This window comes from Atractosteus spatula, chromosome 5 (assembly GCF_055471065.1).
Source record: "Atractosteus spatula isolate fAtrSpa1 chromosome 5, fAtrSpa1.hap1, whole genome shotgun sequence".
NCBI classification, from domain to species: Eukaryota; Metazoa; Chordata; class Actinopteri; order Semionotiformes; family Lepisosteidae; genus Atractosteus; species Atractosteus spatula.
The window spans coordinates 19113931-19141411 of record NC_142710.1 but is presented as its reverse complement, the minus strand read 5'-3'; the positions used below and the strand labels follow the sequence as shown (position 1 = coordinate 19141411).

Here is a 27481-nt window from a genome sequence, read left to right as displayed (position 1 = left end):
GGGTAGAATATGTGAACAGTTTAAAAAATATATTTTACAAAATGTTTAAAGATCTGATACATTTAACAGTGCAGTTCTCTATATTGTTGGTGCACATGCACATTTAATGATTTCTTAATTCACCTTCACAGGGCTTTTACTCAGTTATGCTTTGTACAGGTCTGGGTTCTTACCTTTCCATTTAGACAGCATTTGTTTGAAATTTCTTCTGCATGTCCTAATGGTTTCAGTGTCTGTTATTAAATCTGTATTTAATTCTGCTTAATTGTATAGTAATTAATACAATTCAATGATTGATAAAATTTTTAAAAATACAATTTCCATTTTTATTACATTTATTGCACACACTCTTATGTGAATTCACGGTATATTTAGCTTTATGTTATATAATTAAGTAAATGTATATACAGGTTACAGGTATATTGATTGCATTACTCATTTGTTGTGTTTTTAATGCCTTTCACTGTATAACAAAATTATAACAAAAAATATATTGAGCAGGATTGTACCTATATACTGTGTGAACAGCACAAGGCATTATATTTGTATTCTGTACAAAATAAAGGATGATATATAATAATATGGTATTGCATATTCCTATTTCATTAATGATAAATTAACCAGTAGACAGAAATTGAAAATAAGGGGAAGTGCATTTAAAATTGACCATCGCTGAAGAATCAACTGGACTAACTCATTTTGTTCAATTAGCTATTAGCACCTGTCACGCCCCACACTCTACCTCGGAAACGACGTTCTGCCCCTGTCACATTCCACACTCTCCCTCGCAAACGACGTTACATTCCCGGAACCTCTGCTTCACAATCTCATCCCTGATTGAACCCATCAGATTCTCACATGCATCAGATTCTCACTCCCTAACCAATCATCCAATCACACCCCTTTCCTTTCAGTATTTAAACCCCCTTCGCACACCTTCCCACGCTCACTATTGAGAAACCTTTCTTAGTATTCTTCAGTGCGCGTTTCCAAGCCTTTCGACTGATCTCCCGTTACGAATCTTCTGCTTCCGCCTCTTGACCTCGCCTTCTGGATTTCGACTTTTGGATTGTTTTGGATTTCTTTCATTGCCGGACCCCTAGCCTCCCTTTTCGACCTTGCCTCCTGGAGTTTGACTTTCGGATTGTTTTTGGATATCTCTCGTTACCGGACCCTCTGCCTCCCTTATCGACCCAGCCTTTTGGATTTCGTCTTTCGGATCGTCCCTTTGCTACTCTGCGTCCTGTGGGATTCCGGTCACGCATAAGGATCCTCCTATTCCCCATATAGGTCCCCTGACAGCACCCAAATGAGCTAGATGGTCTGACTTCTCTTACTTTCAGTTATGTAAACATAAAGTGTATTGCTTAATTCATTAACTTTCACGTATTATTAAAGTTATTAAAACATTTTTCACATGCTCATGATCAATGTTTTTCGCCAATTGAAAACTAATTCATTACATGATACAGCCGGAAAACCGGTCCAGGCGAGGATAATCTGTTTTTATATCAATGTGTATATCTGCAAAATTATTTCATTAGGAAATTAGAGTCGAGAGTCTAATCAATATATACAGTACCATGATTTGCCATGATAAACATTACAAATAACATCAAACAAATCTTATTTCCTCCATAGACAAAATACCTACAGTGAATGAACAGATATCTTAATACAGCAATTGCATATTAAAAAATGTCAGTTTTTATTTTTAAAAGTCAGTATCAACAAAAAATGTGCCTTCATAATTGACTGAGATCCCAGTGACAGAAAACCCAAAATACTTCGAATAATACTAAGTTAAATGGAAAAAATACAATTAAAATGGTACTGAAAACGAAAATATAGAGACGTGCCAAAAATCGAAGAATTTAAAAATATCAGTTTAATCAAGAAATACCCGTTCCCTGTTGAACAAAAATGTTTGTATGTATTGTTCAAATTATTCCACAAGATGGAGCCAGATGATGACAAAAGATTTTAACTTAAACTTTGACAGCCACATACAGTATATTTTAATATACAATATATTGTACCAAGACACTTCAGCACCGTCTCACTTTATGGATTTCAGTTTTGTATTATTTTCTAGAGGCAAACATTTGCATATTTCTAAATCAAACAAGCATTAGATACAAAATAAGGAAAATGACACAAGACATGCAAACAGACAAGGAAAACAGATAAGAAGAGGTTTTTTTAGGTAACTGACAGATCCCTGATACCCTCAAAGGTCAATCCTATAGCAGACTTCATGGAGCTTTCAGTAACACTGTTATAAAGCTGGAAAACAAAGGTTCTGACATTTTCTGACTAGTCATGAACTCCAAAGAAAAGTAACTTCGACACCATGAATAGAAATTGATTTGTAAATTTACCAAACTCTGATAGAAGAAGGGTCTGAAGTTATAGAAATTAAAACCAACTATCAGCATGCTTTGGTCATCTTTATATAAATAATAAGCCACTCAATTTTTTTTTCCAGTTTTGACATAAGGCACCTTACTATATTAAGTAATATCTTTAGTATATTAAGTTTTATTCTTTTGAAATTTTAAAACAACTAGAATTGCTGTGCTGTACAACCTCTGTTCAGTTCTTCAAAATATTATTTTTATAACATTATAAATGCCAAAAAAGGGAAGCACATGTTATAAAATGGCAATACACCCAAATGATTTATAATCATACTGAAAGAAATGGTTCGGATACTGGATTGAGAAAACAAAGCACTACAATTACAGAACCTGGTGACATCATTATATTTGTGTAAAAACAAATACAACTGCAAATTCAAACTGGGCAAGAAGAGAAAACTGCAGTTGGTCTGGAAATAAATTTACAGAAAACTAAAGCAAACCTGAATATATTTTTCTCACAAGACAAATGGAATACATGGTGTGATCACAGAAGAAGTCAGCAATTACATATACTGTTTCTGACACAATACTATCAGCTGGAAATTAGATGTCTGAAGTAAAGAGTCAATGGGCTGAAGTGCTTTTGTGGTATCAGGCACATTCTGAAGGAGCAACTGCCTCTGTGCCTGAAAAGAAATATGCTTGACCCACCTGTGTTGCCAGTACTAACACACAGATGCACAACAAGGACACTGAATGCATAAATGGTCTAAGACTGCTTAACATCTCAAGGAAGTACAGCCTGATGTGTGCCCAGAATAATGACAGGATAAGGCAAGAGAAACAAGCAAATTCAAGCCTAATAAAAACCATGAGGCACCACTGTGGCATCAAAAGCGAGCAGGCTTGGCAACAGTCTGGAGACTGCCAGACCACGGAAATACTGAAGTGGATCCAGAGAGCCAGAGACGAAGATGGCACAATACAATCCACAAAATCATCAGGGGTAATTGTACAAGGGTAGCTGAATAAAGGGGCTTGAGGTGATGGTAATACATATATATAAATCATCATCGTAGTCATCACCCTTTTTCATTCCTACTACAAGAAGAAAGACATATACAATATATGCACACACATGCACTTCATATTTCTATTCATATTCCTATCTTACCACACCAGTCCCTTCTAGGCAAAGTTTCAGTATGAAATTATTTATTTTACTGCCATGCTATGAGGGCTTTTAAGAATCTACACCCAACATTTTTATTGGTATTAACAATCTTACAGATATGGCCCATTAAAGCATAAAATCTGCACACAAAAAAATCAATAACTAACTTACAAAAACGTGTTTTGGGAAAGTAGTAAAGTATTCATATACACACACAAAACCCCCCACAAAACTAAAGTATACAAAAAGTAAAATTCCATAATAATACAATTTTGTTTTTTTGTCATATACTTTAACAATATTGTACTTTGGTTTGGCAAAAACAGGCAATAATAATATTTACTGAGTGAAAAATAATCAGAATTCTTCATTCCTATCAAGGTAGCTTGCCAAATGTCTCTCATTCACAGAAGTTTTGGTTCCTGATCTGAAGCACTATAGTAGTTGGTCTGCTTGTTCTTCCAGTCTTGCAGTTTGGGCTCAGTGGAAGTGGTGTAAGTGCCTGACTGTCTTCTTCTGCACCTCTTGATCCCAGCTACGGCACTCAGCAACAGTGAACTGGAGATGAGGGAGAGCCCACTGAGGAGGAAAGCTGCAGTGTAGGTGCCAGTTCTGTCTACCAGCCAGCCTGCAGGAGGAAAGCACAGGTACATGAAAGACAGCACTGCTGGCACAGCAGCCAGGGCTTTAGACTTGTAACTGGAAGGTTGTGGGTTCAAATCCCAGGTGAAACTCTGCTGTTCTAATCTTGAACAAGCTACTTTACCCAAATTGTTCCAGTAAATCACCAAGCTATGTAAATAATTGCAAAAGCAAAAAAGGAGTAAAAGTATCCCACAAATAAATATATAAAAATGTACATTCATCTTCACTGAGAGAACCAGGCTTACCTAATATTCTCCTGCTTCTGAAGTATGAATACTTAACTCTCAAAACATATAATAAATTACTTTCAGTACCCTCTGTTCTCTAGCCACATACAGAACACAAGCAAAAATATACTCTTTTTGTAGTTCCTTTTATCTATGGATTGGGATCATGTAACGTATTGCTTCTGTGTTTTTTTTTTAAACCCCAACAATCTGAAAAGGGCTTTTCAGAGCTGGAATATAGCACGTGGGCAGCCTCCGATGTGCCTTTTGAGGGCCTCCATTTCATTCATCATTCAAGTCATAAAAGGCTCTCGAGCATGTTAAAATGATTTCAAGGCCTTTGTCTACCTGAAGGACGCCATGCTTTCAGCTGACATACTCAAGAATGCATACACACTATCTAAGAAACAGAAAACCTATAAGCTCTTCTATACAGAAAAGTACTGTGCAGCTATGGAACAAGCTAGTTAAACCATGTTGTTGAAGCTGATACTCTGCTTCTTTCAAGAAATGTGTGGATAAGATCCTCAAATACATTAGCTGCTATCTACCAAACAGTCTAGATGGGGCTAATGGCCCCCTCTTGTTTGCAACCCTTTTTATGTACACTAAATGCATTCTTAGGAACAAAATGAGTTACACATTAGGCAGGAACCAGCTGAAACTGATCAAACATCATGAATCAGCAAAAATGTGTTAATAGATTTCTGTAACTGCAATACATTAGAAATCTGTCTTGTCAGCCACATACTGTCTGTTAAACATTCTGCTGAGGGCCTAATAATTGGCAGCACTGACCTGCAATAGGTGGGCTCACAAGGTAAGGAATTGCATGAAGAAAATACACAACTCCCAGAGCTGAAGAGAGGTATGTTGTTCCAACGACGTCTGATGTTACAACAGGTATTAAGGCCACATAAGCGCCATCAAAATACCCATAGAGCACAGCAAATGGAACAAGCAGTGGGAAGCTTTTCAGAATAGGGATGAAGAGACAGCACAGGCCCTCCAGACCCACTGCTAACAGGTAACAAATGTTGCGATACTTTTTTAAACACCTGTGAGACAAACAAACAAAAAAACACGAATTAAACTGAAGTCCAATTATGTATCTCTTTTTATTATTTTTCCACAGCATTTGCTGGTCACAAGTAAGCAACGATAAACAGTGGTTAGAAAATCAGATCAATCAGTGTGGAAAGCAAAACAAACTATATCTGTGAATAATCTTTTCCCATCTGTAATTTCTTCAGATGTGTTTAGCAAAAAATGGCGCTTTGTCACTGTATAAACAGACCTGTACAAATGGCACAAACACTGTGAAATATATTACGTTTCATGGATATGCCTACTGTAGGTACTGAAATAAATAGCTAGATGGATTTTCTCAAAAGTGTGTTGCATTAGGAAAACGTCTAACTCAGTCAGAATCAGGGTTCGTAATGTATTGATTTTCACTCAAATATTTTCTTCATACACACACCTACAGTGTATTTACTCAAAACCAGTTTCCTATTGTTACACCCACAGCAGAGCATTTTGAAACACCCGTAAATCTCACAGCAAAATATCAAAATTCTAAGCTATGAGACACATCAACCAGATTATTAACACCAAGAGAAATCCAGTGCAAAACAAAAATGAAACAAACTACACCAAACTGCAGGTCAGATCTTATGCTGTTATACTGTATGTTGCATTCATACACTTCAAAAGATCTCTGTATTGCCACAGTTCCATTCTCAAAAATCAGTCCACTCAGAGCAACCGCATCAATCACAAAAAGTGCCTTCCTCTAGTACATGAAGCAAAGGCAATTGTACTGACGTGCTCTGAGATCATTCTCACTGCCACACCTGTGGACACACTAACACATCTAAAAAGACATGCTAGCATTGGGCTGGAAACAACACAGGGCAAAAGTAGGCTCATATACCAAGAGGTACAATATTCTGCTTTAACTCTCCAGTCCCTACATCCTTGATTTTACATGCTCTACCACTACACTTACTAATACTACCTGCTAAAACTAATAAAACTAAAGTTGCTAACATGCAGAATACAGTAAGTACTGGAACAACAGAGACCTGACATGGTTCTGTTCACCCTGTTTCTTGACGTAAATGAAATGAGGTTGTGATTAAAAATGAGGTTGTGATTTCTTAACAATCTGAGCTGCAGCTTGACTAAAAAAAACTGGTCTTTCCCTTTCCAGTACCTACCTTCTGTCTGTGAGCCAGCCGAATGTGATGTTCCCCACAATGTCAATCACCCCCAGGATGGACATGAGGAAGGCCGCCTGCTGGTGACTCACCCCCACGTTCAGAGCATAAGGCACGAGATAAACGAAGGGCACACTGCAGCCATATGCCAGGAAGAGGAAGGACACCGCCAGGACCATGAAGTCAGGCATCAGGAGGAAGTGGTACTCCTGCACTGACTGGAAGCAGAAGCACCTGTGCCCATGGTCCTTGCTCAGGAACTGCGCCGGGGTCGAGCTCAAGTCCTTTTGCTTCGTTTTGTAAGCATGCTCGGCGTCGACGGACAAGGCGCTGCTCAGCTGCTCTTCCTTCAGAGTGATGGGCCTCATCAGGGCTCCGCAGACGCACAGGTTCGACACAAACCCCCCCAGGATGAGGAGCGCCCCACGCCAGGAGTAATGCTCGATCAGGAGCTGGACCGCCGGCGCTAGAACGAAAGTCCCGATCCCGCTGCCGGACATAGCAATCCCATAAGCCAGCGCCTTCCTTTCACAGAAGTACTTGCCAACCATGGCAATGGCTGGGGTGTAGCAGAGCGCAAACCCAATACCTGGAGAAGAGAAAGACAGACCAAGTGCTTATCCAGAGTGCAAATACACACAGACTTCACTACTTGTACAGCTATAAAGAGACAATTAAATAAGAAGACTTATGTGATTCTATGGTTTTACAACCATATACTGTATACTTAGTATAAAAAGGTATAAGAAGTATACTCACACTTACTTTTTATTATAATACTATGTAAGGAAAGATAGTGGCAACTGACAAAATACTGCAAAACTGGATATGTTATTTTTGTTTTCACAATGTGGTACAGCGTATAAGAACAAGAATAACACTTTAACCCACAAAACTGATATGATTATCTTTAGAAAGTGCTGTAAGAGTCATTCATTCTCTCCAAGCTGTGAAATGTTTAACATTTGTCTGTTTACATGGCCTGTTCATCGTTTCTTTTCATATAAGTGCTCCAAAATCATGGATATTTCTCCCCTCTCAATCTGAACAGGGCCCCCTGGTACACTAGTGAGAGGCAGGCAAAAATGTACAATATTTACCTTCATTTTCAATTATGGCTTTATTAAACTGTGAAGTTGAGAACAATAGAACAAATCTAACACAGTTAAAAGAATGCTATACATTTTTTCACTGATTTGTAAATGGGGTTTAAATCTTATTATTGTGAATGATGAATAAATCAAAGCGTAAGCACTCCCAAACCAAGCTTGTGGTCAGTTCTCAGCCATGGATTATTGAGTCAAGTTCTAAAAAAGAGCTCTGAAAGACACTGACAGACCCTTCCTTATGATAAGGTCATTCCAAAACTCACCACAACATAAATTCCATAACACAATCCGAAGGAAGCTTTGTTTCAGAGTTTTAACAGTAGTCTCTAGAAAAGCCCTCCTATTCTACTACAAAAACCACTAGCTATTTTTTACCCCAAACACCATATGTTCCATTAACATTTGTTATGCATTGACACATGACTAATTATTTCCATGTAAAAATGTGCATTCTAACCACTTAACAAATAATTCAATAATTTACAGTATATACAGTATACTGTATTGCCGACATGACACATCATACCGGTCTTTGGTGCCCTCTAGAGGCAGATTTTCAGTCATTACAATCTCTCTGGCTTTACATACCGACTATATTTTAGCCCAGGTCTAAAGATAGTTGGAGGAACAACTTCCTAAGCCTGAGTAATGACCTCTAAGAGCTTGATCTTGGGAGATCAGGTCACACATATCCCCACCTGTGAGGACTCCCAGTGTCAGATACAGGTATTCCAGACTTGTGGCGAAAGAGCTCAGGACAAGGCCCGTCGAAGCCAGAAACCCTCCCAGAATAATAGCAATGCGGCAGGATAGGCGATTCCCAATTAAGCTACCAAGAGGTGCTGTAGAGAAACGAGAAGATAAAGAATGTTGGGTTGCAAATGCATTAGGGGTTATTTCTGCAAATAAACTATGGGTTACTCTCACAGCTGTAGATGTGTGGAACTTAAAGCACCATGTTTCTCAACTGCTGGCGCCAGTCCCTGGAGTAGTGTTGACCAGTACCCGATGTGAACTCGCAGACAGAGCCCGAGAGGCAGACACAGTGGAAGAATCATTCATCGTTCAATTTTGAGCCTAAGCAGCTCTCAGAGGACAAGGATCTTAGGGAGCTGGGCCCTGGTACAGAACAGGTTGAGAGACACTGCTACAGTACTGTTAGCTTTGACACACACAAAACCCATACTTAAATCACTCTGTTGCAGAACACTGTTTGCAAAAGTAGTCAATAAGGACTCAACACAATAAACTCTAAAGAAATACTTCTAGAAAGTATCAGCGCTTCCTGAGAAAGGCAATCGCTTCTGTTCTTTTCAAAAATGTTCTTTTTAGAAACCTGATCTACTATGGCGATGATTTCTACAAATTGTCAGTATCTTTGCAGTATTGGACACACAGAAATGATACAAATATCAACACTGTAATTCCTAGCTCATTTTACATGTTTTCCAAGCACTGCAAATCATTTTGCATAATCCATACAATCAAAAAATGTTTTTCCCAAGAATTGTTTTTGAATTAGGTAATGGATCAGTCCTGTTTTTTGCATTGTTTAAGATAACAAATTTCCTTGAACTTCTCCTGCAGTTGGATGGCACGGCAGAACAGTCTTGTAACACAGAACTGACTGTAACAACTGAAGTACAACATCTTGAAACAGAACATTGAGAACTTGCAAAAATACACTGAACTGTTGTAGCTTTATGAATGAATCATTGTGAATATTGTCCTCCTTTAAATAGCAATGCCTTCATATTACAGTAAACCCTCAGTTTAACGTACTTCGCTTTAACGGACTTCGGACTTAAAATCTCCTAAAGAGGAATTTTGTCTGTAAAATGAGAAATAGGGGAAATAGTATAGGTGTAGGCAAATTATTTACAATGGATGTTGTTTGTGATTTGTTTGCTTTAGAACATTTTAGACAATAATTTAATGCTCTGTACAAATGCACAAATAATAAAACAAGGTGAAAATTAATACTATATAGAATTCAGGAATATGAATCTACTGTACACTATAGGGATAGAATATGACTTTGCACATAATTGGAAATTTTACCAAGGGGTTACTGTACCAATCCCACATACAGATGCAGCCATTCAAAGTTCGCGGTACAAACCCGTACCACACACAAGTACACACGAGCCACCGCGCCCTACCACAGTACGTGATTGGCTGGCCAGAATGACTGACAGGGGCACTCGTGGTGCATTGGTCGGTAGTGAAAAGATTTAATCATTTAATCTCTTTACTTTTTAATGCGCTTAGTATTGAATATTTATATGGAATTTTACAACTAAAGGGACATTTTAGTAGCTGAGCATAAAAAGAATAGGAGCATAACGCATCTGAAGGTCATAAACGATATTCATTTAGGAACATAAACATATTATGTAAACTGTATATTGCTGGTATTGGTAGTTAAAAGAAAAAATACACACCAGTATTCCATTTCTCCCTTAACATTTTAAGCATCAAAGTCTTACATGTGGTTATTTCGGAAACGTTTTTCTGCGAATATGCTCGTTATCGGAGTAAACAAAAGCATACTTTCAGAATTGGATTAACAGGGATTATAATATGGAATCGCGTATCTAAATAAATAAATAATGATATAATTATATTAATGTACTGTTGCACAAGCAGTAGTATAAGACTTTCCATTGATATGTGTATTGCTGGCTATGCCGAATTTCACTCCACAAAGCGGTATGACGCGAAATGATGCGTTTTGACGAGTTTTGATGCGACACACCCACCGCGTTGTACCGCAGAGTACCCCACTTGTTTTGAATGGCTGTATCTGTATAACATTTTAAATATCAATGTTTTTTCTGAATTCACACTCTCTAGAATCTATTTTGAATGTATAAAAAATTGTTTCAACACATTTTCTTTGGGTTCAAAACTTGATCTCTGCTCTAATTTTTATGAGTAAAAAAGACAATTGTACTGTCATGAAATAAAACACTACATATATTAAGTGCTTTATTTCTGGGCCAGGATTGTACTATTTGCTAAGTAATGGTAACTGGGCATACACTATTATTAGTGCTATACAGTAGGTCAAAGAAAAACTGCCTTCTGAATTTCCGAAATGGGTCAACAGCATTCCTCCCCTGAGAGCCTTTCAACCTCATGGTAACCTTGGCTGCCAGCTCAATGGTACCACATGCCATTCTGTCAGCTGGTTGCATCATACATGATGTGCATCATCTGAGTTCAGCTGGCACTGCTCTGGCTCCAGCATGAAGCTGCAAAGTCTCTGGAAGGATCTGCCCCAAAACGATATTACTGAATTTGTCTGCACGTTTATAACGTGTAACTGAGCCCCACAACAGAGAAGAGCATTCACTCAGTTTGTCATTTCAGCTGAGGTCACCTGAGTTAATATGTAATCCAGAGTTGCAAAGGGACCGCCGATGCAGGGATTGAAGTAAAGTCCACTGCGTTCACTTGGTCGACCTAAATGTCTGAATGAATTAACAACTAAGAGCAAGCAAGGCCAAAACCAGCTGGGCTGGTTTGCTGATAGTGCTGCTTACTTTTAGCAGAGGTTTGAAACAAGGTAACCAAATTCAGTCTGAATACCAGTCCTATATTTTACACATTTTAAAAAACATTTTCCTTACCACACAGCATTGTGGTACAGTCCACTAAAGAGTGGATCCACGCTGTTCCTGAGTAATCCCGCGCAAAGTGCAATTGAAATTCCACAAAAAATATGGAGATACATCTGAAAGACAAAAGGAATAAGGTAGGAGTTTGAAATGCATTTTTTGAAACATGACTGTCTGTCAGCACAGGATACATGTGATCTTTAAATACTATCAAACAAAGTACAGAAACCTGAAAAGGAACCAAAACACCATCATTGTCTGTATATCAAGCAGAACATGAGCATTTTTATCATTTTAAAAAGCTTCTTTATTACATTTCCATTAGTGGCACATTGTGTAAATCCTTAACCACCTCAAGAAAGTAATAATAAAAAAGTACTATGAGGTAAAATAATTTTCAAACCACTATTGGTAAAGTAAGGTGACAAAAGGAAGTTTAACTGAATTTACTGAACTATTTAAGTGTGTTCTGTTGCATTAAGGCAGACATACAATCCAAATACTGACACAGTGTCATCATCTCAAAATGACATTATAGACCACGCTCGAAGTGCTCCACACAACACATACTACACGAACGCCATTAGTAAACAGCTGTCAGTTTCCAGATCATGTGTCTTTTCTGAGTAGAGTGTAATCAGAGCCTTTGTCAAACAAGTAATCCTGTTTCTCAGCTCTTAAACTATAACTAGTTGTGCCTGAAAAACAGATACATATACTAACAAAAACAGGAAGGGAAGTGTATAAAAATAAAGTTTTAGAAAATATTTTTTGTAAAAATTAGACTGTTTTGCTTTGTTGTGCGTCTCATTGCAATAAAAACACGAGTGACCTTCCTTGTAACCTTTGAACTCTCAGGGCTGGCACTGCATTGTTGCCTGGGGTCACCTAACACATTCACAACACAAAACAAACTTTCCCTTACAATGTTTTTCCTCCCCTGTGTGGTTGGAGATCTCCAGAAGGAAATCTGGATAAATCAAGCTTAATAAATGAAAAAGTATTTTTTGAGTGGTACTGTCACGCTCGTAAACCCCTTCTCATAAGGACGCTCCAGCCCTTCCTGGTTTTGTACTCATCTCCCGCACCTGCCTCCGGTTCCAGTCCCCTGTGCTTTATAACCCAGATGTTCCTGCCTACTGGGGCTCAGCTTTGGAGGATGGACTCCCGGAAGCCCGCCTATCCACGAGTCCAGGAGCGACTCCATGGCACAGGCTTCATCACATCGTCCTGACATTCTGAGTCTGGGATCAGGGAGCGCCTGGTCCTGTTACCCCCTTTTATTCCCCTGACCCTCTGCCGGATCCCGCTCCGGCTTTTCACTCTGTTTGTCTGTCACGATGGATTACCCGGTCTTGGACTTTTGCTACACTCATGGATTTGTCTCGGACTCCCTTGGACTGTTTGCCTCAGCCACACCTCCCCCGAACACCAGCGCACCATGGACACGCCCCCTGTTTTCCTTCCAGCCCCTTTGCATGCCTTTTACCCCGTGTTTTCCTCACTCCTCCCCTGATTGTGCTGTCTGCATAGGGTCCTGAAAGAACGCTTCATTACAGGTACCTTCCCTGTGTCTTTCCTGTGGAATAGAACTGCAGAAGGTAAACATATCATTATATCTGCTGTTGCACATACTGTGATAGCTTTGTAACATGTTGTGTAAAACTGCCAATAATTTGTGCATTTCAAAATGTTTATATGCAACTGAAACAAAAAAAAGTTTGTGAAACAGGGTTAGAAAAATAAAACTAAAGCAGGGGACACAAGTGGAAACTATGAGTATATGTGTGTAAGAAGAATTATTAAGAATAATAATTATCTAAGAGGCACTTATTTACATAAAGGATTGTGGGAGTCTGGAAAAAGCTACCCAGTACAGTTAATGAAACTGACAGCATGGCTTCTTTCAAAAGCAGATAGAGTAGATGGGATTTTAGTGTTAATTAGCAACTGAAAAATTGATTATTTTATTTGTAAACATTCCTGTGTACCCAGTTTTCTATGTCTATGGGAATTCAAAAGTGTCTACCTTCCCATCTGTTGTTTGCCATATTTTGGAAACCTCCAATTCAGGCTCATCAATCTAGCCCTTCTAACCTACACCCTTACACTACCTTTATAATCCTACCTCTTCTACCCCTATACCCTACCCCTTCCACCCCATACCTCTGCCCCTTTTACCTCAGTATCTGTAAATACTAATGAAAATGGACAGTATATTGTATGGACATGATATATCGTAAACACAACAATGTCTTAAATACCCTGGCCTGATACTTGTTTTTGAAGAGTGCAGTGCTCTATTAGGACTTCAGAATAATTGGTCCAAGTCTATGGCTCTGGGGTGGAGGGCATAATGTTGCCTTTTACTTTAATTCTGATTGTATCTGAGAAGTTAAAATTAAAATATCTTGTTCACAAAAATTAATAATTGAATGAACTTTTTGATTCTGCAAAACAACCTACAGTTAATGACCAAAGAAGCAAAACTGCCTGAAAAGCCCCCCTCTAGTCCTTTTGTTTGCAACCTTCCCTTGAAATGTAAAATTTAAAAAAGAAAGCAGCCAAAATGACAACGCTGGCATGTCTCATTTTAAATCAATCCTCTTGCTTTTAGCATTTCTATTCCCATACCTTGGTGTCCCTCCTTTTCAGGCTACAGCGGAGAATATGTGCCCGGTCTTTGGAAGGGCTGAGGGCTGAAGGGAGGTTCGTCAAATGAAGACTGAGAATGGACTCGACAGTAAGAAAAGGAAGCAGTTAATGTGGTCAGTATGTTGGCTGCTCAGAGCAGTGAAAACAAGCCCAGAGAGAGACAAACCGGCAGCTGCACAAACAGTGTGCTGCACACAGCAGATAACTGCTGCAGTTCTCTCAGCGCGAAGAGGACTTCGCAGTGATGACCCTTCTGCTTCTCCTGGCACAGCAACAAACAGAGGAGTTCACTCCCAGCAGATCAAATGGCTTAAATCACTGTCACGTTCACTTTGAAGCGAGCTCAGACCACCAAAACATACAAATAAATCTGTGCAGACTTCCAATGAGGCTGACACAAATTACACACTGCCTCGCCAAAGTATTTACCTCCTTCCAATGAAGTTCCATTTTGCTGAATTACCACTGATGCATACACATTATTTTAAAAAGCTAATATTTTTAATCAAAACTTCAGTACTCAAACTGAACACTTCGAAGGGTGATAGAAGTTAAGTGTCATCAGAAACTGCCAAGAAACTAAAACACGTTGATTGCAAGCAATTGCACTGCAATGACTCACCTTCCCTAGTTAACACTTGGTGGATTCAGATTTAGCCACAATTACAGCTGAGAGTCAAATGTTTCTGAACAGACACAAGTAGAAAATCAAGTCAAGGTGCTCCATAGAGATTAGATTTAGGCTAAAAGAATCCAGTTGACATGCCTTCCATTTATACGGCATTTGAAATTCAACACATGGCAAAACATACTGGTCTTTTTGCGTTGAACTGCTAAAAGTTGGGGAAAGCAATTTTTGACATGTTGGAAAATTATATTTGATAAAACAACTGAGCAGAACAAGAGAAAATACAACTAAAAATAAAATGTGATTAACAAAGCCAATTTTCCATTATTGTTCACTAAGCAAGGGGGAAGGGAAGTTTGGAGTAGCCAATTCCAAAAGCTGGAGCCAGGACGAGGTCTGGCAAAGAAGGTGATTGTCAAAGAAACTCCCTGGTATACTAAACTGAAGAAAAGTGTAGGCCAAAGCTGCTTAATCGCTCTGACCCACATTGGTGTGGAAGCTCTCCAACAACAGAGCTCGGATCAGCAGATCTTCACGTGCTGCTCAGACAGAAAACCTGATCCCTTTCCAGCTGCAATTAGCTGCTATGGTTTATTTTGACATGCTGTGTTAGTAGCTAACTTTAATTACATCAGCCTGCTGATACTTCCTTCTTAAATATAGACGACGTTCATGATCTACACCTTTTAAATCAAACAGCTTAGGAATTCAAATCAATCTTATAGAGCAGCTAAATGAAGATTCTGGGACTTTTTTTATCATCTGCTAACCTTAAGATTTAAATAAAATAAATTCAGTATAGGTGTTGAAAACATACGTTATAAAATATCGCAAAGGAAAAGGTAAACATTTATTGCAATCAGCTCCACAGCCGAAACATTGTGTTTCCTTTCTTCTCTTTTCAGCATGGAATGAACCTTTGACTTGTTCCTTTGCAGCCTACACAGGCTGATGCAGCTACCTACTTGAAAGTTTAAATATTCCATGGTGAAATGAAAAGAAAAGAGGCATAAGGTTTCAGCTATGAAGCCTACTTCATGAAATAAACCTTTACCTGTTCCTTTGTAGCCTATACATGCTGACACAGCTTCCTACTCAAACTTTTTTATAGAATATTGGTCACACTTATTCAACTGAATACCACCCTATAATTAAGGACATTACAACGAGCTCTCTGCTACTTCAGTTTCACGACTTCCATTGAGCAGATGGATACAAATAATTATCTGGTGACTATCAAGAACACAGGTAATTGCTCGTAAGAACCCTTTCTTCCAGCTACTCATGTTTTGACTTGTTAAGAAAACATGATTGTGCAAAAGCAGCCCTTATTTGGAGAAGGAAAAAAGGGGGTTAAGAGACCCAAGACCACCCCATCTATAGAGATTTTGCTGTTATTGAGCTTTATTCCACAGCTGTTTCATGTAATCTGGAAGAAGAAAAGACCATTGTTGTACAGAGAACAGACATCTAGTTGTGTGAATACTGCAGTGAGGAAGAGCATCACATGAAACCCCTCCGACTTTCTTCAAGCTTTAATGCCTTCAGTGCAGAAGACAACGTGACACCAATTCTACTGTACATGGAATTAAAATATTTATGGCAGAGTGATATCACGCACTACAGATCACTTAATATGAACAGTCCTAGCCCTAAACACTAGTGCAAACAAAAATCACGTCACACCAGATCTTGCTCCTTCGTGTGATTTATTTATACTGTGCATGTGTGTCTATACTTAAATATATCTATTTTTATTTCAGCTACTGTAGGTTTATTTAACTGATTTTAGACAGCCAGTCATATATATTAGGTATTAATATTAGGCATCCAAGAATGTCTTCCAACAACAAACAATGGCTGCAGACTGCTTGTTATAACGGAAAGGCCAAAACTGTGTACCACCTCCAGAGGGGTTACAATTGTAATGCTGAAATCATTTAAGATTTTTTCACAAAAATGAAAAGAGATCCTTCGGTCAAATAGCTACCACCAACAGGGCTAAAAGAGCTGAATTGCCACCTTGACTGTAAACATTCTTATGTGCCTAATATTTACCAAAATAAATTGCTTCTAATCCTTTAAAACTGGAAATTCACACCATTTCCAAATATGGTCAACAAATATGTTTATGTCTGCATTTAGCCAAATGCCAAACGTGAAGAAATTCAGCACTGCAACCTGAACCATGTCAGGTGACATTATATTAACTTTTTCAGCAGCTACCTTCAAGTCATTATTGGAAAGCATGGCAGCCCAGAGTTTTCAACAGTGACATGTAGCCCCACAGGTAATAATAACATGGACTGAGATGGACAACAGTAGTGTCTGCAGCAGGGACTAACCAGATACTCAGTCACCACACTACACTGCACCTTATCCCTTACTTACTAGGTAAAAAACTTAAATCAGTAAAAATTACTATTAATATGGACACACATAATATGCTGAGGAATCCATGGTCATGACATTATTGGAGTTGAGAAGCTAAAGTAGAAGCTACTGTATCTGAAAGTGTTTTTCATCTATGGGTGTGCTTTGATTCACTGCCTGCTCTCTGAAAAAGCAACCACGTTGAGTGACTTAAGCTTATTGTGCTTCCAGACTTCTTTTATTGACCAATAAGGAACATAAAATAAATCTACCGCAAGATAAATATTTAATACTAAAAGGATATGAAAATATAACACTTTTAACATCTGAAACGTTGAATATCAGCTTAGATCCAAAACTAATTAAATGTATTGATTTTGACTCAGTTCCTTGAAAAACTTTATTTATGTATCTTGGAGGTACTGTCATTGTTGTAACTCCCCTTCTCCAAAGCTCACACAACAGTTTGTATATTCACACTGATCGAACAAGTAAAATATATATAGGTATATCTATCACACATAGCTAGGCAGGCAGAGCTGTGTAAAGAGGAAGCCTAATGTCTTCCAGTTTACAACAGCTCTACTTTGAATATGCCTGTTTTAAACTGGAAATTGGAAAAAAACTTTTTATTCCTTTCCTACCCAAGCAGGAATTTATACATTGTAAAATACCACTTGAACAAAAAATGTTTATTTTCATGCATCCTAAAGAATGAAAAAAATAATGCATGCACTTGCATTTACGTGGATATTAAACCTATGAGAGACATGAAAAATGATTAATCTTCATCCATTTTACAGTAGTTTAGCATGAGCATTTAATTAAATAGATTATTTTGTACTTCTTAAAGAATAAGGGAGCAACAAAATGTTTTATTTGAGAGAAAGAAGGATTTCTAACAACACAACTGGGCAAAAAATTGCCATGTAAATTAAATCTTGTGTGATGGTCTTTCAACATTTGTCTTAATTTGTGAGTGCAGTTAAAATTACCCTTCATATTTTCACAGACATGAAGGCCTGACATTTTTCATGCTCTGAAAGATCACGGCACGTGACCAAAGAACTTGTGGACCAAGGAATGTTAACTCTTCTCAAGCAACCCAAGAAAACACATTCAGGAACAAAGCAATTTCTGTACCTTAATATGATCTCAACAGGAAAATGCTAATGGCCCATGCGCAATGTAAATGGTACTATCTAGTAGTTCTGCAGAAGGAATCAACGACAGATTTATTCTGACAAACATAAAGCAGCCAGACTGTACACTGATGTACAAAATGCAGCACCTTCCGAACATTGTATATCCAAAAATCCCTTTGCTCTCTGCAAACTGCAAAACCTGATGCTTCAGGGCCCAAAGAGACCGACACTCAATCCATACTCATTACATGTTCACACGAAGCTCCATGTTTACAGGACATCCCAGTGTAACACGACCTGGAACAGAATCTGAGGGAAACACAAGCTACCTCCTGCAAATTCAGTGAAGGGGAGCCTTGTTCCCACTAGAAAATGGGTCAGTGGTAAAACAAATATAGAATCTGCTCATCGCAGCTTTCAGTGCTGTCTTTCCCTGAACACACTGTATTCGATTTTTTTTTATAAATAGTGAACACCCATTTAAGGAGAGGGAAATTACCTAGAGATCTCTAACAGCGTTACAGGTTTTGCACAGACAACACATTTATAATAAGCACAATCAGCAATCATCATGCCCCCAAGTGAAACAGCAAATCCTTTACAAACAAACTATTTACAAAACAAGTCAAAGTAGCCCTCCACAGTTTGCAGGAAAAAATACAATGCAGGTCACAGTATAAAAGCTCAGCAACTTAATTTGTAGCTGTAAAGTAAAAATTTGCCAGAAATACATTTCTCTTATTACTTATTTAGACATGGCACATGGAACCCTGTTACATATAGCACAATATTACTTGTGTCACAGATTTTTATAGCACTCCTTGAAGTAAACTAAAAGCATTACACACTTGACGTAGTTTTACAAGAAATGCAGTCTTTCGCTCTTCCTGTTCTAGTACGAGACGAGCCTGTGCTGTAGCGTGCCTCAGCATGCGCTTCCCAGCTCACCTGGTGACCGCGCGGGTGCAAACAGTGACAAGGAAGCAGCCGGCGACAATCATCCATCCCCAGCCTCCATCAGGAGGGGCGACTCCCAGCTCCTTTTTACTTTGGGCCATGGCTGAAACGCAGCTTGCACTCCTAATCCCTTTTTTCCAGCTCGAGTTCCCAGCGCTGAGCCCCAGCTCGCGGTTCGCTCGGTGCCACAGCGCTCAGTGTTGCACAGAATGTATGGAATGTTATCCGAAGAGGGATTTGTCAGTTCCTCTAGAAAACAACACAAACATTAAAAAATGCATGAAACATAGAGGTAGGAAAAGTTACTAAAAGGCAGAATTTGCTTTTTTTTAAAGTAGCTTTCCTCTGATGTATAGCTCACCTTTTGCTTTTCTTCAACGGTACAGAATTGGATATTTAGAGAAGTGAACTCATATGACTGTTTTTTTAATGCTTCTCAGTCCTGGTCTGCACTGTTTTCCCTTTGTCTTGACAGAATACCTTCAAGGTTACTGTCCTGGCTGTTATGTTTTAACTTTACAAGTTACAGTTCTGACATCTCATGCTTTCTCTGAAAGCAGTGAGGCTTGTGTGAGATTGTCTCTGAACACTTTTAATGGACAACTATCTGATTGCTGCAATTTTGTAAACCTAATGTTTCAAATTTCCCTTTTGTAGGTGCTTTTCCAGAATATCTATTGGCTTTGATTTCAAAATATGGTTCTCTTTTATGCCCATTAAAAAGGAAAATTAAACAGAAATATAAAAATTCAGAATATTATTGCTTACATGTTAAAAATAGTCCACATCAAAATGCGTGTAGTGTATTTCTGCTTATTCTGCACTTTTTAATTTACTGATTTGAAAAGTTAGTTTATGCTAAATCAGGTGAAGTAAAAAGAAAATGATTTTGCATTTTCAAATGGAACACCAGAAAAGATACCGAACTATGTAGTGCGATTTGTGTCTTTTAAAACTGACATCTCAACTACTCTGTGTCAGTGGATCATTTTGGAGGGTGCTGAGTGAATCTTCTGCTTCTGATTGACGTCTGAAATTGTATCTCCTAACCAAGGGATAGTGCTTTTATCAGATGTTTCCCAGGGACCTGGGGAAGCAGTGTGTGTTGCTAGGGCACAGCCACCATCCTAAAGGGAATCCAAGCTTGATTTCATTTGTTTCAATCCAGTCAGGAAAGACTCCTCCCTTACAGTTTTCTGCTGAGTCACCCAACAGACTGAAAGACTGTTCATGCGGTGAACAAACACCCCACTGCATCCAAACCCAACAGCTATCTCCTGCAACATCATAGTATAGCTTTGGACTATTAGAACATCATCCATTTGCATGGGCCTTTTCTGTGCTGCTCCATGCTGAATTCTGATTGAACAACACTGACTTATTTACCAGGAGGGGCTTGCTGCCTTGTGAAAGGCTTTAATGCGAAATTAGAAAAACAACAGCATGCTTAACATGTTACACTGTAAACATCCCTGATCCCTGAGGGGTTAGTCATGAATACAGTACTCTGGCTTCAAACATGAAGGTTTAAATGGGAGAACAATGCATTTTTCAGAGGAGTCACTACATATTTCGAACCTTCCACCTCTTTCTGATGTGATGCCAAAGAATTTCCTCTAGTCTCATTTACACAGGAAATACAAGAGAAAAAAATAACAACAAAAAGTCACGCCATGCCAACAGCACCCCTAGCAACAGGATTCACACTGCAGGTGTGCTACAGATTCACATTTTTTTCCTGAGAGGTTTTATAAAGCAGGACTGCTGGTCAAAGCAAAAACACACTTCCTGAATATGGTGTGCTCTATTTACATAAACTGTGCCCAGTGCTTATTTGAATTTAAACAAATTGCTGTATCTGTTAACTAAATATAATGAAATCTATTTATCCATTTCCTTTGAATTTACGCATTTGGTTTTCTGTGCTTTATACAATGAAAATATACAAAATGCAAAAACATTATTCAGTGCACTACACCACTAACATGAGTTTATATGAGTTCCTCACAGCACTTATTAAATACAAAAATAGGTATTTTAAGTATAAGAAGTGAGACCTTACACCTTGTAGTATTGTAAACAAAGCAGCACCGTTTGAAAATAACTTCACCGACAACTTTATTTCTGAAATAACAAACATTAATGGATGGAGAAAGAAGACATGACTCACTGAACAATTAGAGATTTAAATTTGGAGAAGAAAAGACTCGTTGTTAAACCAGAAGCTTGTACACACTCACAATGAGTAGCTGAACAAAGGCTGGGATTCACGTGACATCTGAGTTCTGGTGTGGGTCAAAACAGACCTCTCACGAATCATACTAAATACTGTGCAATTTATAGAAGATTCCACCTTGCTTAAAAATTATCCAGCAATTTAACAGTAAAATGAAAGATTAAACATGCGCAGGCCATTACTTTGTCATGTATACAGCATAATAAGTAATCTACAACTTATACAGTAAAGCATTTAATTGTCACTTCTAAAAAACCAAGCATGTATGCATAACTTAGGCTTCTATTTTAGGCAAGACATTTAATATAATCCTTATAGTTCACTGTAAATTTCCAGAAAAACAGTATGAGTGTTTCATGTTATTCCGAACACTTTCTATCCTTGACATTGGCAGAAGGGATAACGTTTGAGTAAAAAAAAGACTCACCTGGAAACTGACAATGACCAACATGGCACTTGATATTGGCTTCATACTAGCCAGAGCTTTCATAGTTCTGCTCAATGGAAACCTACTACTAAACACAAGAAAGTTTGATTTAGTTCAGTGATGCGACTGTCTGTATACTGCAAACCAATGGATCACCTCAGTGAAATACTACATACCTAGCCATGCTGAGCGCTAATTCGTTCCACATTCTATGAAGCACTCATTAGTCTGTGAAAACAAAAACCAAGAGAACAGTTGTGTAACTTTTAAATCATGCTTTAGGAGGGATGCATTAGGTGGGAGGAGACTTCAACTATTAGGGAAGTTTTTGTTTTTTTACAGAAACCACAAATGTTCTTTATCAACTTCCCATAGAGATTATCTTGTCTGGCCTGTGAATAAATATTATGGTTGTGGGAGTATGTAACAGGCTACCCAGCTATGCTATTGAAGTTAACACCTTGGTTTCTTTCAAGACATGGCTGGCCAAGAACCTCAGACCAATTAGCTACCAACTACCAAATGAGCTAAATGGGCCAAATGGTCTTATTTGTAAGCTTTTCTTGTGTTCTTATCACAGTGCTCAATTATAGACTGTTTAAGGTCTCAGAATTTGTTTAATACCATTTTATCTTGACCTCAATCGACATCAAACAAATGTATTGGTCAATCATTTGCCTTGGTTTTTGTCCTGGCACACTGCTCACACAGATGAGCGGAATATTTAAGGGTTACCCATCAACCGAAATGGGTTACCCATCAACTCAAATTAATTGATTTCAAGAGGCATTTTTCATCTAAAAGTGCTTTGCATAAAGACAGATAAGACCTTTTTGATCCCCGAAGGGAAAATGAGGTAAAAAGATAAGATAAAATAAGATAAGACAAGGTAAAAAGAAGACCCACTTCATGGAGTGCTGCATCCACCCGGGTAACATGTGGCCACATTTCTGCACCAGCAGCCCCACAGCAGATTAGGTGGCAAAGTGAGAAACTGCTTCACCAACTGTAAGGGGTGACTTTATATAGGCTATTGGTCAAGACCATAGTGGAAATTATCCAGCACACCAGGGTTATTGACCTCTGCTCTCATGAACAATACTACTGGATTTTTACAGACCAAGTGTTACCTTGCAGCTCCTGGTCTCCATGTCAACAGGCCACATTAGTACGTGGAGTCAAACACCTCCCAGTGCCATGAGGACATGATCAGGTGGGCTATCTATACCACATTCCCCCACTTAAAGGATATTTACCTCATCCGTGCCGGTCACTTAAGCCCTGCCCTGTCCTTAGTGAGACGCCCTGTCATTCAGCTTCCTAACAGTGTATGGAATTGCTCCTCGCACAGTTATAAGTCCTGTATTCCACCTCAATCTGTGTGGTTCCTTGATCCTGATTCTGAGACAGGACCTGGCAGCCAGCTGTCTCTCTGTCTGCCTCCTTGCTGCTACGCATCCTTAGCAACAAACCTGACCTGCTTGGCTGCGCAGCTTCCTTGTTCTCTCTGCCTCCTGTCTGCCTGCCCAGTTCTTCCCCTGTTCTGCCAGTCAGCCCAGCGCATCCCCAGCTCTCGCCTGTCAGCCTGCCTTCACCGGGACCTTGCGAGTATTTTCCTCAGCCCTGTTATACAGACAGACACTCTCCAGGTCTGCACTGCGTCATAATACCATGTACTCAGGACCATGGATTAACGTCTAATGTAAAGGAATCACTCCTCTGACAGCACAGTGTCCCTGGTTAACATAGTAGGGCACTGGTTTGGAAATTCTGGTCCAGGAAGAGTACCACCTACTCTTCCATCTATAGCTGCAACCTGGTTTCCCATCTGTTCCATCTCAATACTCGCCCCACGTCTAGCCTTGCTTAGCTTCCAAACTGACCAAGAGTGCTGAGTGAGGTACAGAAGCGATGTCACGCCCCTGTGAAATCTAGACAGTGGAGAACTCAGCTGTGGCAGAGGGCCAGGTCTTTGGGTATGGCAGAGGTCTCCTCTGTCTAGGCACTGGCACTCTACATGCTGCCAGCAGGGGCAGGAAGAGCTGTTCTCATCACACTCACACTTGAAGACGGGGCTTCAGTTGTGCCAGTCATTTCAATATAATGACATCTGTGAAACAGTAAACCTCCACCACTGCTTGACTGTGCTAAAAGACATGCAACTGCTATAAACTGTGACTTTTAATTAGCATTTCCATCAGTACCCTTTTATTATGTTTGTCCTGTGTTTGCAGAGTAAGGAGTAAACCAAGGGGCGACAGCAAAGGTGGAGATGAAGGGTGGAGTGGTACATCATACAAAATGAAAAAGAAAATAGATTTGCATATTAAGTGTACATATATATCTTTTAGAAACAGCATCAGGGATTACTGTGATTTAAAACAGCTAAGGCAAAAGACGTGGTTGTCATTGTGTCTCCTGAACTTCAGTTAAAAACTTCTGTTTCCTATTCAAAACATGACAACTACATCGAGATGGATAGCCTTACCATTCATTTCCTAAGGTTTTGCCTAGAAAAATAAACACATTTTCATAAAAAGGCTCAATAAGTGTCAAGGCTAACACCTGTGAGGCCTCCTGCAAAGGACTGCAGTATTTCTACAGTATACAAGGCACTTTGTAGGCTCCTGAAAAATGTAATGATTTTCAGCACAATCAAAATTATTTAAAACTGCATTCACTTGCCCCTTCAGTATTTACAAAAATATTTTAAAACCCTTGTCCATACAGTAGAGGTTACAAGATATTCAATAAGATATTATATAACTAATTGACTTACATTTAAACAGGGTCACGCTGTCAGATAAATTATTTCCAGTGTTCATACTGGTCTGTGTCTGCTATATCACAGTTCACCCACTCTTCCAGCACATTTCTCAATACCATTGATTTCAATGTTTCAAATGTCAATGTTTCCGCACAAAGCTGTTACACTCCTGCTGTACATATGCAATTTGCTAAATACATCATTAACAATAGAGATCCATTTTTACATACAGAATAAATAATTAAAAAAACTAAAAACAGCATTAAAACCTTTAAGGAACAAAAAGGAAAACATTTTGCACCATGCTGCAGCTACTTCATACATTTCTGCTGCTGCAGAGCTCCATATTTTGAGAGCAAAGCAGGCAAACTAGTATTAGAAATAACCTTTCTATGCAAATAATCAGTCTCTTCAGAAAAGCCTGAGGCACTGTGGACCTGCACACCATAAACAATCCTTAAACAGCCTTGAAAAACAAGTGTTTATTTTTCTTTCTACAGGTAAATAGTATTAATCACAGCCCAGATACCTGTCTAAACATATGTAACACTTAAGGTCAGGGTCTCTAACTCTGCTTCCAGACAGCCCTAGTCCAATTTGTCTTATAGGTCACCCTAAATCAATACTTTGTTAATTAAACACATTTATAAGCTGATCAGCTAAACAAGTACTTTGTTTAGTTGAGGGAACTTAGGTCCTTGAGGGTTTAAGAGCTTTCTGGTATTTGTTACCCGGTGATCACTAAATAACGTGTATAATATTTTAGAATAAGAAAACATCTTCTTGAATTGTTCCAGTCCTTTAGATTTAGATGATTTTATCGTTACATCAAGAACATGCCGGACAGGGGCTCTCCTAGTCCTGAGCTGGAGATCCCAGCCACAATCTTTAAAGATTTTAAAATCTGCGCTTTCTTAGCATTTTTTGAATACCAAGAAATCTTTTAAATCGATTAGCAAATTGATCGGTCTAGCTCAATTGAAGATTGATGTGAAGATTGAAGTACAGCAGCTTTATTTTTTTTTTGGTATTGTGTAAGTCTTAATTCCATTAATATAATTTATTGTGCATCTTTACTTTTTTATTTATTTCATTTGTAGCTTCTTTAAAATACATCATCAAACTTATTTTCTTGAAATCCTTCCTCACGTGAGCTGGGTAGCTCGAGTTACTGCAGACGGTGTACTTAATTTACCACGCTTAAAAAAGCAAAAGCAGGTCACGTACGACCTATTATATGTATTTTAAAGTATATTGTATATTTAAGTACTTCACGTGATACGATATTTATATACTTATGCTATTTTACACAAGACATGTTGTATTTACAATTTTCAAAAACCTACCAAAACTTACCCCTTTCTGTGCAACTTCGACATCCAATTATCCGTTTGTATCTGGAGTTAGCATGTCTTAAAACATGAAACTTTTCTTCTAAAAATGAGAAAAAACGATACAATGAAAAACAAAACGCCCCCAAAAACTTTTACCAGGTTTATGGTAAATAAAAAATGCCTTATCCTGCACGGACTACCCCTTCTCTTTCTGTGTCCTCTCGCATTGCTCCAAATTAACTGCAAAAATCCTCGCTTAGAAGTGCATACTCGCCCATCTTAAGAAGTAGCTTTTCAAGTTCTCTTATCCGGCTGCGGTGATGTAATTGCTCATCTTCTCTATAGCGCCCAGGGCGAGGGCAGAAGAACCTCAGGCGTGCACGTGCAGCCCAAGCAGAGGACTAGCACCAGGGCAGCGCTCCCAGGCGTCAGACTGCTGAAAACCGACACATGCGAGTTCGCTTTGCCTTGGCGATAACGATGTTATTATTAATCTCTGCTGATGAGGAAGCTGAAGTCGCAAGAAAAAAAATATATTTCGGTGAAATATGCCATATAAACTCCGACCCCTTCTCCTCAACTGAGGACGAAATGCATCGCTTCATTTTATGGTAACTTAATGCACGATGTGATGTAACCTTGGCACGGGAAGGGCTGTACTTCGGTGACGTGCTGTAGAAATAATGTTACTCTAACCAAATTAATTAGTTAACTTAATTTAATGTAGAATCTAACATATTCATGCAATTAATGCTTTGTAGCTTGGCTTTATGGCATTCTGTACTGTGTATTCTTTTTATTTTTGCACATACATTATCATTGTTGTTAATGCAGTGCTATGTTTCAAGTACGAGTTTTTGCAGAACACAGAAGGTGCTAATTGTTTTCAATAGTGTGCAGGAGCTTTAAAGGTCGTGTCATTTTTTTTTAAAAAAGCAAAATATATATATATAATGCACTATATTTAAGCTGTCTAGCACAGTGGTTTTCAACCTGTGGACCGCGGTAGTACTGCAGGGGGGCCGTCAAATGATTGTTGTAATCAGGGCCGGCGCTCCTGGGGGTGCAACTGCCCTCGGGCCCAGATCTAAGGGGGCCCGTTGCTAACGTCATTAATATTACAGCTTTTTTTTTTAGAAAAGACCATCCGTAAAATAAACGAACGAGAGTTCGTATGTCTAGGGCGGGGGACGCGGTGTATTATCCAATAGCGATATTAGTCTGGCATATTTTAAAATAAAACACAATGATCTATTGGAAAACACGGCTGTGCGGATTATTTGCAATTGGTCATTGGCGCGTTCATTCCAAAATATGTAGAATTGGATAACGCGACCTGTTCCCCTGCAAGACTGAGCAACAGACAAACTTACCTTTAGCTAAGCTGTGTCAGTGTGCACGATCCAGAAATGTAACTCGGGTAGCGAGAAACGAAAAGAACAGAAAAGACAATGAGAGAGGAAAAGTTTAAATTGAACTTTATCAATTGCTTACTGGACACTATCATCAGTGAGACAGAAGAACGTTTTTCTTTCTTGACCGAATTCAGTCGTCTTTTTGGCATTTTGTTTGACATTAAAAATGCTGGAGATAATT

The 27481-nt window shown here is 38.7% G+C and overlaps 1 protein-coding gene across 2 annotated transcripts; it reads right to left on the bottom strand.

Annotated features, from left to right (window-relative positions):
- Positions 1-1968: 1968 nt before the first annotated feature.
- On the bottom strand, positions 1969-26523 carry slc16a12b (solute carrier family 16 member 12b). 2 transcript variants are annotated; one of them, XM_088917188.1, is made up of 9 exons: positions 25908-26523; positions 21961-22012; positions 21785-21872; positions 19113-19370; positions 11376-11479; positions 8439-8582; positions 6632-7220; positions 5208-5467; positions 1969-4165 (listed from the first exon to the last, which is right to left on the bottom strand). In XM_088917188.1, exons 4-9 carry the CDS (start codon positions 19220-19222, stop codon positions 3942-3944), a joined length of 1431 nt encoding a protein of 476 aa, XP_088773314.1. In that variant the 5' UTR covers positions 19223-19370; positions 21785-21872; positions 21961-22012; positions 25908-26523; the 3' UTR covers positions 1969-3941. The 2 variants fall into 2 exon arrangements, with proteins under 2 accessions (XP_088773314.1, XP_088773313.1); XM_088917187.1 differs by lacking the exon at positions 25908-26523 and having other exon boundaries at positions 21961-22023.
- Between the last annotated feature and the right edge of the window lie 958 nt (positions 26524-27481).

Coding starts and splice junctions, on each gene's coding strand:
- slc16a12b (XM_088917188.1), bottom strand. CDS start 19,222: ATGGCCCAAAGTAAAAAGGAGCTGGGAGTCGCCCCTCCTGATGGAGGC. Junction 7,221..8,438: donor GACACTGGGAGTCCTCACAG/GTGGGGATATGT, acceptor TCTCTTCTCCAG/GTATTGGGTTTGCGCTCTGC. Junction 5,468..6,631: donor GGCTGGCTCACAGACAGAAG/GTAGGTACTGGA, acceptor TTTGTCTCACAG/GTGTTTAAAAAAGTATCGCA.